This window comes from Coregonus lavaretus (assembly GCF_964263955.1).
Source record: "Coregonus lavaretus genome assembly, chromosome: 2".
In the NCBI taxonomy this organism is placed as follows: domain Eukaryota; kingdom Metazoa; phylum Chordata; class Actinopteri; order Salmoniformes; family Salmonidae; genus Coregonus; species Coregonus lavaretus.
In genome coordinates, this window is record NC_139989.1 from 13,916,183 (window position 1) to 13,929,629 (window position 13,447).

The 13,447-nt window shown below is 43.8% G+C and overlaps 1 protein-coding gene across 3 annotated transcripts in view; it reads left to right on the plus strand.

The window, feature by feature from the left end:
- Positions 1-4,275: 4,275 nt before the first annotated feature.
- arhgap21a (Rho GTPase activating protein 21a) overlaps positions 4,276-13,447 on the plus strand; it is a 104,391-nt gene continuing 95,219 nt past the window's right edge. For 2 of the 3 annotated variants that reach the window (XM_084179095.1, XM_084179097.1), the window contains exons 1-2: positions 4,276-4,689; positions 5,740-5,981. In XM_084179095.1, the coding sequence (XP_084035221.1) occupies positions 5,907-5,981 (75 nt within the window). In that variant the 5' untranslated portion in view covers positions 4,276-4,689; positions 5,740-5,906. The remainder of the gene's footprint in view (positions 4,690-5,739; positions 5,982-13,447) is intronic. The other variant, XM_084179096.1, reaches the window with a different exon arrangement.

Below are 13,447 nucleotides of genomic sequence, written 5' to 3' on the forward strand. Positions count from 1 at the left end.
GAGGTTGTGACCTGTCTTACACTGTTGCATTGTGGGAAATTATATATTTGGAAGGTTGTTTACAGTAATAAGGCTGTTCCTCATATCTTTAGGCTTTTCTGTTGGATGCTTTTAATCTCCCAACTAACGCATAGAGTACAAGATGTTCAAAGGAAATCTGTGCTCCACCCGTGGTGTTGGTTTTACAAGGCTCCCCATATTCTCCTGGGATGTGTATTTGCCTCTGGGTGACTAAAAGTAAATTGTGCATGTCACTGGACTACGCTTCCCAACATGCTTCACTTCACACAGCGTGCACTTGGGGAGACATGTCATGTGGCCATGCACACTTGCCTCTTAATCACTTGAAAAACTAAACAGACACCACATAAACATACGAACGTGACCCCCACACACGGACCTCCAATGACCCCCCCCCCCCCGCCTGACCGCCACACACACACACACACACACACATCTAAGAAAAACATTGGCTTAATGTAGAAGAATTCCAGGCACTCAGCTGCTCTGTCATTACCACAGCATGATGGGCCTCCAACTGAAAGAATGAGAGACCATACAGGCTGTCGGTGACCTCTCCTTTCACTGACCATCACGTTACTTCTCTCAGGTATTTCAGGAATCATTGACTTCACCCTTTAACCCCGTCCCCTTCGATCTCTTTTGTAATTCTCCATTTGCAGACCACCATAGTCTGTTGTAGGATTGTTGACATACAGTACAACTACTGAGTTCTGTGAGCATTGTGAATGCTGTAGGCCTGTACTTTCAAACACACTCTGTTGAATAATGTGTGCCATCTGACAATGTGGCATCTGCTGGGAAAGTTTTCAGCACTTGACTTCCCCTTAATAAGGTTATGCCGGGTAAAACGTAATGGATCACCTGCAGTCAATGGCCCTCTCCTGGATGGGTGACCTGATTAACAAGCCTGGAAACAGAGAAGAAAGATAGAAAGAGGGAGGTGGAGAAGACTGTTAAGAATCCAGGTGGCAGGTTGTGTGGTGGTGAGATTGGCTTACACACTCAGAAGACCCACCTATACATCCACATCCCCTTTTTAGCTTTTTTCCACTATACATCTGTGAAACACAGGCTTTGAGTGGGTCCTGAAATACAAACTGAACTCCAGCCTGATAAACACTCCTCTTTCACTAAGAGTATCAGTTATCCCAATTCTCTTAGGTTGGGATTAGTAGGAGGCCACCCTTCCACTGAACTACAGGGCATTTTGGCTCGCCTGTGTATGTGTCATATAGAAGGATCAATGGCCACCATTGTGCTGTGACTCTATGTCCCTTATCGAACATCAGCACTTGGGGACGTCGGTTAACTTACCCCCTGCGCTAAATGTCCCCCACGCCACCCTGAGAACCTGCAAGGCATTGTCTGTCACCTTGGAGCGGGATCCGGTAAGAGGGAGAGGGAACAAAGAGGCGGCCAGGGTTCTCATGCTGGGGCTTTGTAGTGCTCCGCTGAGGAAACAGAGGACAGGGCCGTGCAGAGAAAGCAGGCTACAGGTAGACTGGGAGAGTACAAAGGGAGCAAAATGGGTCCTGTGAATGGCCACACATGTATGCGCTTGACATACGAAGCCTCCGAGTCAGCGTTTAAACAGAGCGGCATGGATTTGATTTCAAATTACCTGGCCAACAGATAGAACTTGTTTACTCCCTAGCTTATTGTTTCTTTGTTCTTCATTTTGAGAGGTAAGACCACCTCAGTGTCAAAGTCAAGTTTAGCCTAGGGTGGCAGGTAGCCTAGCGTTTAAGAGTGTCGGTTAAGTAACTGAAAGGTTGCTAGTTCGAATCCCTGAGCCGACTAGGTGAAAAATATGTTGATTCAGTAAAGCACTTAACCCTAATTGCTCCTGTAAGTTGCTCTGGATAAGAGTGTCTGCTAAATGACACAACTCTTTTTTGTTGCCTCCCCATAAAGCCATGCCTCACTTCTTTCTAGCTGAGTCGTAGGCTTTAAACCAGCTGGTCCACTCTACCTTTAAAATGTTACACTTTGACAGACAGATAAACACTGTAAATGTACATTGATTGACACACACACTGTGATTGTACTTTGTTTACTGTACATTGTGCTCTAAATAGAGGTAGCCAGGGGGCTTCATCGATTGGTTCCTGTTGGGTTTCATTCAATTGTGCAACTTCCCAGTGGTCACAGACGTCATTTCAATGTCTAGTTTTGGTTTATGTTTGATCGAGTTGTCAACTAATGTTAATTCAAAGGGTAAAATCCATTGAATTCTTTGGATTTAGGGTCAAAGTTAGGTTTTTTTAATCCTGAAATTCCTTTATGTTGATGACTTTTGGCAAATCCAATCAGTTTTACACGTTGATTCAACGTCATCACATTGGATTGTTTTGTTGAAATGACGTGGAAACAAGGTTGATTCAACCAGTTTGTGCCCAGTGGGTCAGCTCCAACTCTCCTTGTGCAACCTTTACATCGGCTCTTCCAATACTTGTAGCAGTGTTGCTATCACCTACCTAAAGCCTTTTACTTATTCATTGATGAACAAACTCAATAAAACAGTGTTTAGCCACCACACATTATGGAGTGTGCGGGATAAGGAAGAACTGTAAGCTTCATGGGCTAATACTGTTTTGATAGGCTGTCTAAACGCATGTCTCCAAGAATAAAACTTTCTCTGACAGGAGTTATTCATTTCAAGATTATATGTATCATGTACCTCCTCATATCCCTCTTCTTTGGGTAGAAATTAGGGTTATATACAAGCCTGACTTCAGCACCTGATTCTGTTTCAACCTTTAACGGGATAATAGGAAGCCATGAAGCTATACTAATTCAGGTAATGCTAAGTGTTCTTTGGAAGCGTGCCCTAGAAAACATCACAGTTTGCATTTACTTTGTGAGATGGTAAATTTCAGCACTACACTTTTATTGCTGCCTTGTAACTCAACATTTTATAGCAGTCAAATGTCATTCCATTTAACAAATTTAGAAATGGAATGCCATTTGTTGTTTGTGAGGGAAAAGCACCAGTGTTTCTTCAGTAGTCATAGCAATTGCTCAGTCTACAAAATGTTGCTGTAAATCAATTTGGCTGCAGTAAGTAAAGCTGCTATGCCCACAGTATAACTCTGTGATACTATTTCATATTGCTAAGCCTATCATGAATGTCCCATACATATTGTGTATTAGTAAACAGCATACAAACTAATATTTTTTTGCTACCATAGTATGCAAACCCCTCATAAATAAAGCTCAAGCCTGCACTGTGTGGTTGAGGGTGCAGCGGCTCTTTAAACAATGGATTTTCTCTGAAGCTAGGGAGCCCTCAACACAGAATGGGTCAAAAGAGTCCTCCTATTGTCCCACTTCTATTGTTCTGTTGGAGTGGCCTGCAAACAGAACACTATCCCCCTTTGTCTTTGCCTGGATCAGCTGTGGAGCCTTTTTCATGCACTATGGAGTCCCATGTGTCCGCCATGCCCTACATGTCACAATAATACAGTTAGGGATCCAGCCAGTGAATGGTAAGTGGCATTTTACAACTCAAGGAACACTTTGGAACCATTCAAGAACTGAAGGAGGGGGAAATGTGTGAATGTGGCCCCTACTACGTAATCCTACGTACATGACTTCTGTTGAAAAACATCTATCACTGCGTGTTTTGGTATCTCACATCATGCTGGAATATTTAGAATAGCTGAGTATAGAAAACAATGTATGGATCTTGCTCAAAGAGCTAATACTATCTATGACATGCCAAGGAAAATACGCTGTGACGTGGAAATAGGCCTATACAAAAAGGTTCTGATAGCTTAGCATAATATGAACAGGGAAAGAGGTTCTCTAGATAATATGTATTGTGTTGCTCTTTACAGACTATGCAGGAAGCTATTTGTAAAAGAGCCAGAGGAGAACAGGAATTCCAGCTCAGCTATGCCCATCACACACACACACACACACACACACCAACGTTTTTAGCTGGCTTCCACAGCTCACCAAATGACCTTAAGATTGTTCAATTAGGCCTATAGGTCAAAGCCTTTGCGTCAATGATCCTGTAAAAAGGCACTTGATTGACATGTAAATAAATAAAAATCACCCTGATCGAACGCTTAGTTATGTGTCGCTGAAGTGACCACTAATATTCCTGGACATCTTATGTAAGAACCTGTCCAGTTGGCTGGGTTTAAAAACACGAATTTAAACGTTGAATGTGATTGGATAATAGACCGGAGGGTAGCAGAGGGGCGGTGTTTCTAGAGAATCATAGCTTCGTCCATCCTTCAAGCTATTCTGTCGCGCGCCGCCAACAGGGATCATATAGGAATACGACGAATTACTTTTTGTTTCAATTCTGTTGTAAAATGTGGTTGAAGAACCCTCTAGGATTTTATGAATTTTAATGAAACACAACTCTGTGAAATGTATCGCATGGTCAAAAGAGTAAATGTATTGTAATGGGCGTTTACCTTGGTTTTCATCGTGGGTTTCCTAACAGGTAGCTATCCAGTGGTACTCAAAAAAAATAGCCCGCTTGTTGTGGTCTTTGGTAACGTTAATGGTAGTCAGCGAACACGCTTGCATTTGACACATTACCTATGGCTTTTGAAATACTTCTATGAACAACAGTCATTTTTCTTCTTCTAAAACGAGGACAATGTATCATTTTGTGTTACGGAGTTTTCCATGAATTTGTAACAGGTAGGTTGCTCATGCAGATGCACTGCCCTTACCGACAGCTTCAGTTGCTGTTTGTTTGATATAATGTTGTGTTGTGATACAATGTTGTTGTTTTTGGAAACACATTCGCCGAGACCGTTTCAATTGAGAACTGGAGCGAATTATTTGGCTATTTTGCGAAAACTGTAAACTATAGTTCCATTGAACGTTCTCTGTGGTAGTTCGTTGTGTGGCTTTGGGCGCATGATGGCTGATATTTGCTCGTGCTTTCATTAGCAACCTCTGGAGCGTCAATCTTAGGCTACTATACTGTACGTATGCAATCCATTCGTGTCTCTAAACAGAATTATATTTTGATTAATATACATTTTATTATGCTTATCTACACCTCACCATTTGGCATTGGCCTATCGGTCAAGCATTGCAACAAAGTAAAAAAACAACAACACTAAACTACTTGGTCGTTAATGCACATATAAAAAGGCATGCAACCCAGCTGTCGACTGCGGTCCGTATCTCGATTTAGGTCAAACTAGTGGATAACACAATGACAACAACGCACTTCAGTGCAGCTCATGGCAACTGAGATCGGACCATGCAGGAATATGATAATACAGTTCATTATTTACAAGCAGTAGTAGTGTTATACAGTACAAGTAGCCCTCTCCTGCCGAAGTTCACTCAACAAAATTGGATCCTGGGCTGATGGGCAACTTAATGTGGAATTCAAGAACAATTACATTTGTCTAGAGATGGCCTCTATTGAATGTGTTATGGTGTTGGTCTTTCGTTGCATAATAGCCTGCTTCCATAAACGAAGTTGTATGAACTAAAGTTTACAATGTGACAGAGTATATTTGAAGGCCCATGGTTACCCCACCAGTGTGTAAACATTTATGTCAATGTAGCCTAATAAACTTTTTTTTTGCTGAGACCAAGAAGCACAAGACCCAGTCATTCATATGGCCTACTGGGAAGGTGTCCTTTCTCCAAGCTCGGGGCGAGTCAAGGATAGGGTGCATGTATTCATTACGTCATCTTTTAACTTTCTACTGTGTTTATTCCATGTAGAGTTTTACAATTGACGAAAATGAAGAGGGAGGACTGTGGTGTGGATTAAAACCCTTTCTGCTTTCACTGTGGCTGGACGGAGTAGCCTATCATTTTGTTTTGGATCTCTCCCCCTTTCTCAATGTGGGCTCCAAAGGACTTTTGCCTTGGTGGTTTGAAATGAAATAATGGCGACACGTTGGACTGATTCACCGCAAGACGATGAAGAGAATAAACACAGAGACGTATCTCCAAGTTGTGAGGTAAGACTTTTCCCACATTTTAGGTGTAGTAAGGCAGAGAATGTGACAAAACCCCACAGACTCTAGATTGCAGCCCAACAGCTGTAAAATGGTGTGTAATATTGTGCTTGTTACATTTGCATAGACACAAATCCTAGGAATGCATTTTAATCACCAATGTAGTCTAGAGAGAACAGCTGTCTATCACTGGGGCGTCAATCAACATGGGTACCTGAAGGGAATTTGCCCACGTCAGCCTTTGATTAGAGTTCCTGAACCAATTCAATGGAGATTCTCTACTCTTGATGGCATCATTTAAGTGTGATCCTTTTTAGCAACACTGGCACTGTGTTACTTGCTACACAGTGTTTGTAAGGTGGTTCACGCTCACTAGGGATTGACAATTATGCTGGAAACAAGCACAATGCACACCACCTGTTGGTACAGCAATACATTTGAGACTATTGCATTTACCTCAAACCCAATGACTAATATAGGTCAGACTTGTAATGCTTTCATTGTTTTGTAACCCACACAATTGGATTGTGATGCGTAGAGGACTTGATGCCATGCTTGTTGTTAGCAATGTACAGGTAACTGCCAAAATAAAGCTAACACCAACATAAAGTGTCTTAATAGGGTGTTGGGCCACCACGAGCCAGAACAGCTTCAATGCACCTTGGCATAGATTCTACAAGTATCTGGAACTCAATTCTTCCACAAGAAATTCCATCATTTGGTGTTTTGTTGATGGTGGTGTAAAACACTGTCTTGGGCGCTGCTCCAGAATTTCCCATAAGTGTTCAATTGGGTTGAGATCTGGTGACTGAGATGGCCATGGCATATGGTTTACATCATTTTCATTCTCATCAAACCATTCAGTGACCACTCTTGTGTGGATGGGGGCATTGTCATCCTATAGGGGCATAGCCATGGTAGCCAAAATAATGTCCTGCCTAGCATTTTTATACATGACCCTTTTATACATGGGATTGCTTAATTAATTAACTCAGGATCCACACCTGTGTGGAAGGGCCTGCTTTCAACATACTTTGTATCCCTCATTTACTCAAGTGTTTCCATTATTTTGGCAGTTACCTGTACATCAGTAGGCCTATGTCTGTAATACAAGGTGGTGTGTGTTTTGGCTCATGACATCTGTTATTTCAGGCTACTGGGTACACTTGATGCTGACCGTCACCAACACTTGCTGAATGCTTTTAAAAAGTCTCAATGATCTTCACTTTCATAAACCCATGACATGTTGCGCTGCTGTGGATCCTGGGGCAAAGTGTCTATGTACAAACTCCCACTGAGTGACTTAAGTGTTGCAGAGCAACGCAATGGCATTCACATCTGCCAGCGTGTGAGGTGACAGAGTTCGCTTCTCTTTTTTATAACCACTTTCTGAGTGCAAACAGCATCCAAATATAATAATCTTACTGTCCATTTTCTGGCCAGCCCCATGCCAAGCTCAGATAAATGACACAACATTCTAGAACACATCTCTAACCTCATCCCAAGCCCCCACACGCACGGTGGCATCCACAGTTACATCATCATCATCAGAGGCTGGCTGGCTGGCTGGATGCATTTCATAACAGTATAGCAGCGGCATGTTTTGGATTAACCCATCATCAGAAATGGCAAAACCACTACAGCGTAATCCTCTTACCCAGTGCAGGAGTGTGTACTGTATGGGATGTCAAATCTTTGGGAGCAGGGCAGGCAAGGGGTAGATGGCAGGGGAGTGTTGGAGGGAGGGAGGGGGCATGGAAAGGGGGACTGAGGTGTGCATGTGTGATCGTTGGCGGTCGGAAGTTGTCTGAGGTCCAAGTTCGAAGCAGTGCAGAAATCTAAGCTCGAAGCAGACATAAAGCCCTATAATACAGTAGGAAGAAAGCATGGAGGTGGAATGACACCCAAAAACGACAGCATACTTGGTTTCATATTCTGGTAGGCTATTACTTTATAGCCAGGCATGGATGTAAATCTGTGAAGTAGCGTTGCGGTTTGGTTTTACTCCCAGCAGTTGTTCCAGACTAGTACCTCTCAAGCCACCTAAAGATTTCCTCTTCACTAAATTAAACTATAACCACAGTTTCACAGCAGGTGATTCTGAATCCTTCAGCAGACACATAAATAATGCATCTATCATGTTTTAGTACAATGTCCCCTCTTATTTCTCCCTTTCCCCATCTTTCCCGGTACTTACTACTGCGAGCAAACAGATACTCACAGTCCCACTTTTTCCCGATTTCGTTGCTGTTTCACTTGTCTGTGCCTTACTTTTACGCTGTGCTGCTGGGTGATTCCACGGTAACAGAATTACGCTAAGACTCAGATTTTTCGCTTTAAAATGTATGCCAAACAAAAACCAAGTTTAACAAACCATACAACTCTATGCAAAATGACTACTTTGAACAATTTACATAGTAAAAAAAAAAAACATTTACTGGAAAACTGTGCAGATGCAAAGTTTGCTAACAGAATTACGGTAAAATCTCCCACAGTTTTATTATGTTACCAAACTTTGTATCTGCACAGTTCTTCCTGTAAATGTGTTTTTGTAAAATGTTTAGTGGAAATTGTTACAAGTAGTCCTTGTGCATAGAGTTCTATTGTTTGTTAAACTTTGAAATAAATAGTTTTTGTTTGGTATACATTTGAATGTGATTCCATGGAATTGCCCATCTCAAACTTCAATATACTTTTTTTCTGTAAAGTTTTTGGATGATAAATGTCCACAATTGCAGCTGAGGGCAGCTAAAGACCCCACAGATGACATTGCAGGACTGCTCCGCACAAAGGCCTATGTCCCAGTCCACTATTTGAAAAATGACAGCGGTGAAAGGGGAGGTCCTCCAGAGGTTAATGTAGGATCTGAAGAACAAATGCCCCTCTTATTTCAAAATGTCTCCTTTCAAACATGGAGGTAGATGGAAATGCAAAGATGTAGCCATGTGTGTCAGCACTGTGCTCTTTATGCCTGAAGCTCCCTTTGTGAGCAATAATCAGCACCTGCGGACTGACGTGGGAACTGGGCAGGTGCTACTCTGTACCTGCTAACACACACACTTCCATCCCTTGTCTCTTACCCAAGCTCCACTGCTTATGAAATCCCATTCCCCTGGGTCTAATGAGAGTTCAGGCCCCAGGCAACCAGGGCAGGACAGAGGCTGGGTGTGGGGGGGGGTTGTAGTGGAGCTGCTTCTCTGTCCCATTTACTCCCATCTCCTTAATGAGGGAGATTTCAAGGCCTGTCTTCTCCTAACCCCCTCTCCCCAACTGTGAGCAAAGTGACGGTAGCCACGCAGGGGTAATTTAGGCACAGCTGCTCCCAGTCATTAGGAGAAAAACACTCCACATACACACCCCACTCCTCAACCCCCCTGTATTCAGGGCTGGATCCAGCATGACCAGCTGAGGCCTCTCTCCTCGTGAGTGTCTGGCTCTGGGGTTCATCCTGGGTGACCCCCTCCTCTTACCACACTTCACTAACCCAAACATGATGCTCAATCCACATTTAAAATGACCTCTCTGGTCCTGTTGACTACCCTTTCATTCACATAATACTATGGCCGTTGAGCTGTTTGCTCAGAATCTGTGACATTGTTGTATTGAGCAGTTATAAAAGGATGTTAAAGTGAGGAAGGGGTCTGTTGCTATCCCTCCCTAACCAACTACCTCTGACTATGATGGTTCAAACCATTCCACCATGTTCATGTTGATGCGGGGGTGTGCATTCCTGCACTAGTTCAGTGCCAGTTGTCATTGTACCCCCCCCCCCCCCCCCCGATGGCTATCTGTGTTTCCTCTTTCCGACATGTCTCGATCAGAGAGAGAGAGAGAGACGTGTTTTTGAGTGCTTTTCATGCACTCCTCTTTCCACTAGACGTAGCCTCTCCTTCCCCCATAAATCCTGCTCTTTTTCCCTGGTGCGCTTGTCTTTCACTCGCCCTCTATTCCGACATGTTTTCTGCAACGCTATATTTACCCCCTGGAACGATGAAAGGAGGGTTGGAGTGGGAGAAGAAAAAAACATGTTCTTTCCTCACGTATTCCCTCCCTGACATTCTGCTTAAAGCCAGAATGCGAGTGTCCAGAAAGCGCTCTTTTTAACAGTGAGTTTGATGTTCTGTGGTCAGTGCTCTCCATGTGGACTGTGGGGTGTCCGTGCGAATGCTGTCCGGTTTGGGTGGAAACTCGAAGTGAAAGACTTTCCCGCAGTCTATCCCAACACCACACTCCTCGTGTCAAAAGAAGACACATTTTCATTGTTAAGTCCCAGTCTCAATTACGCCATAATGAACTCACTGTAACGATGAGCTGAAGTTGTTTTTGTCCCATTTTCTGTTTGCGATTTAATCTCATCCTTAGTAAGTATTTCCTTTCATTATGTTTTGTCATTTATCAATGCTTAAGATGCAAATGAGCCGGATTTGAAAAACTATTTTGCCCTGCGTCTCCCTCGTCTGCAGCTCAATGCCCTCTGAGTGCACTTTGGTCAAGGTTTCTTCATATAAACAAGTCCTCAACACAAGCCCCTGACCTGAACTCCACCCAGGGAAAGGTCATTATGCCCCCCGTACAAGAAACACACACACCCTGTCTTTGGGGTTTTACCAGGAGTGTCCACTTTAAGGGCTTTCCCGGTATGCAAACACAAAAAGGCCCTCAGCCTGTTATTGTCACGTCTGTGTGTGTGTCCAACGTGTTTTTGGGCATTCCTTATCTGGATCAAGCCTGCCATCAATTGGCCCTTTTTTCCCTGGAAGAGACAAAGGGAAGCTCTGACATGTGGCCTCGTTGGACTGAAGGTCACATTCATAGCTACTTTGCAGTGGTGTGTATGTATGTGTTGTCGTTATCTACCACGCACTGACCATGCCCCATCTTTTCCTCTGGTCGAGGGATGACATCCCCACACGACATGGCCCTCCTGGATGTTATCTCTCTCTCTCAAACTAGCTATGAGCTGAATGCCATTATGCCATTGGAGAGCGGGTCGGATGGATGAAGAGGGGAGGGGGTCAGGAAGAAGAGGGATTAGCTGGTGGAAAACAGGCCAGCCCTTTTCTTTCTCTTTCCCTCTTCTTTTTTTTTTTTTTTTTTTTTTTACTCCAACTGGCTCACTGTCACAGCTTCTTCTGCCTGGATGCCCCCATCCTTCTGGAAGATAAAGGGATGGGGTAGAAAGAAGAGGAGGAGGGGAAAGGGGGCAGACAGACACTGCAGCACCAGCCTAATGCTCATTGAAGCCGAGGTGGTGTCCATTACATATGCCCAAGGCGTCTCTCTCTGTCGCTCTCTCGCTCTGTATCTCAAGACACGCTACACTGAGGCTGATATGTAGTAGTATGTAGTACAAGGATGCAACTTCGCCCACCTTACATTGCCGTCATACTCTCTCTGTTTCTCAGTTTCTCCTTTTTTATTTTTTCATTTGTTTCCTTCTAGTTTTTTTAATCAAGTCACAGATAAACACTGTTGGTAGAGATGGATGAATGTGCGGACAGAGGGACGGGCATTGTCATGCCAAATGGTGACCGGCTGCCAACTCCGGCTATGAGCCTGATCAGCCATTCTGTCAACCCTCCCCTCCCTCCCTCTCTTTCACTGTTATGTCCCTCCATAACAGAAATTGCCTTGGAAATATGGTTCCTTTTGATTTATGATTGCGTCAACTTCCATCTCCTCTTCCACTGATAGGCTACATGCAGTTATTATACCAAACCCATCCCCATAAAGACACATTCCTCTCAATTATTGGCAGTGGCATCTTAGCCTTTGATGTACATAGATCTCAGACCGCAAAACTAATGGGGAGAAATTGCCCATCGTTTCATTTCCCTACCAGTAATTTCCTGCATACAAGCTTTTCTCCTGACTGTGGCAAATGTACTTCCAAAAGCACTTTCACTTCTTTTCCTGTGTGTTTTTCAATGAACGCTTACGTAAGGTTGTTATCGGGGTCATATCTTGAGCTCTGGTGTTAGTAGGGGCTTTGAGGTTATTGGCAGGAAACCACATTATTTCCTGTCGGCGTCAGCACTGGAAATGAGCAAGGGCACCCCGATGAATGAATGATTTCATGAATGAACGGCAGAATGAGGGAACGGTAGAGCAAATGTTGTTCTTCTCCTAATGCCGGAGGCCGATGTTTGGTGTTTTTGTATGATATCCTTTGGCCAATGTATTAGGAATTCTTAGAAATCAAGACCAATAGTTGACCTGACACCAAATCCCACTGTATGTCGGTTCACAGTTCAGTTCACATATATTAAGCTATTTGGAGTACGTATAGCTTATACTGTGATAAAATACCATGCCTCTGTTTACCATGTCTCTGTCCCACCATGGCACACGCATGCTGTGTGTGTTGTTCTGAGCAACAGGGCGTGTGCGTTGGGCATTGATTCGGTGTATGTAAGCCTGTGTGTGTTTGGGGGACGAGCGATGGAACTGCACATCTGCACCACACGATCCATAACTCAGGATTGATCGGATTGGTGGGGAATGGGGTGATGTGCTCCGGACCAGCCTATTCCTGGCAGTGGGAGGATGGGGGAAGTGCACAGCCACGTTTAGCAGGATGTTACGACAGCATGTTGTTGAGCTGCTATTTATAGGCAGAGCGAGGCCCACACGAGGTATTTTCCTAATTCTTTGTTGTTTGCCCTTTTCATCGCTCCTCTTTCTAGATGTTTTGGACACATTATGCGTTGCTGCATGTATGAGATTGACTGACAGATTTGTCTGGATTAGCTTAGTCCCCATCATGCCTTCCACAGCCTTTGTAATCTTTGATCTTTTGCATGAAATACATTGACAAAACAACAGCTTTTCATTGGTCACATCCCATTTCAGATTTTGACAGTAAGCCAATTGGCTATTTAGAAGGGTTATGCTCATGAGCAAAGCACTCGTTTCCAAATACAGGCATGGGTAGGTGATTGTGTACTGGGGAGAGAGTGTGGTGGTTATAGGGGGCAATGGCTATGAATCCTCCCACTTTGTTAATGCAGTGCCGTGGATGGGGCCCGAGGGGTCATCCAGTCTGGACATTGTGTGTGGCCAGTGTGACCTGCCTGACACCAGTGTGTATGTAGCCTGACCCACAGTGTCCTCTGAACGTACTGCTGCCTACACCGTCAGCCACCTCTGATATATGTTGATCCCCAAACCTATCCATCTGTCACCTAGATCCATTCCACATTGAGTTATTGTCACAATTATATCTAACAATAGTAAGATGGGTTAGGGTTTCATAAGCTGATTCTAGCCTAAACATGCTAGATAGAATGCTCAGGAGTGCTGACTAGTCTTTGTTTCACATAGGCCTAAAGTCTGCACCAATGCATTAGTGAGGGGCTAGAGGTATGGGTTGTTAGTGTGTGTTGGTTTTAGCTGTCCCTATGCACACAGGCTATTGGATCATTGAGCTTTTCCCTTCAGCAGTGGCAAGCTGACATCCTGTGGGTCTC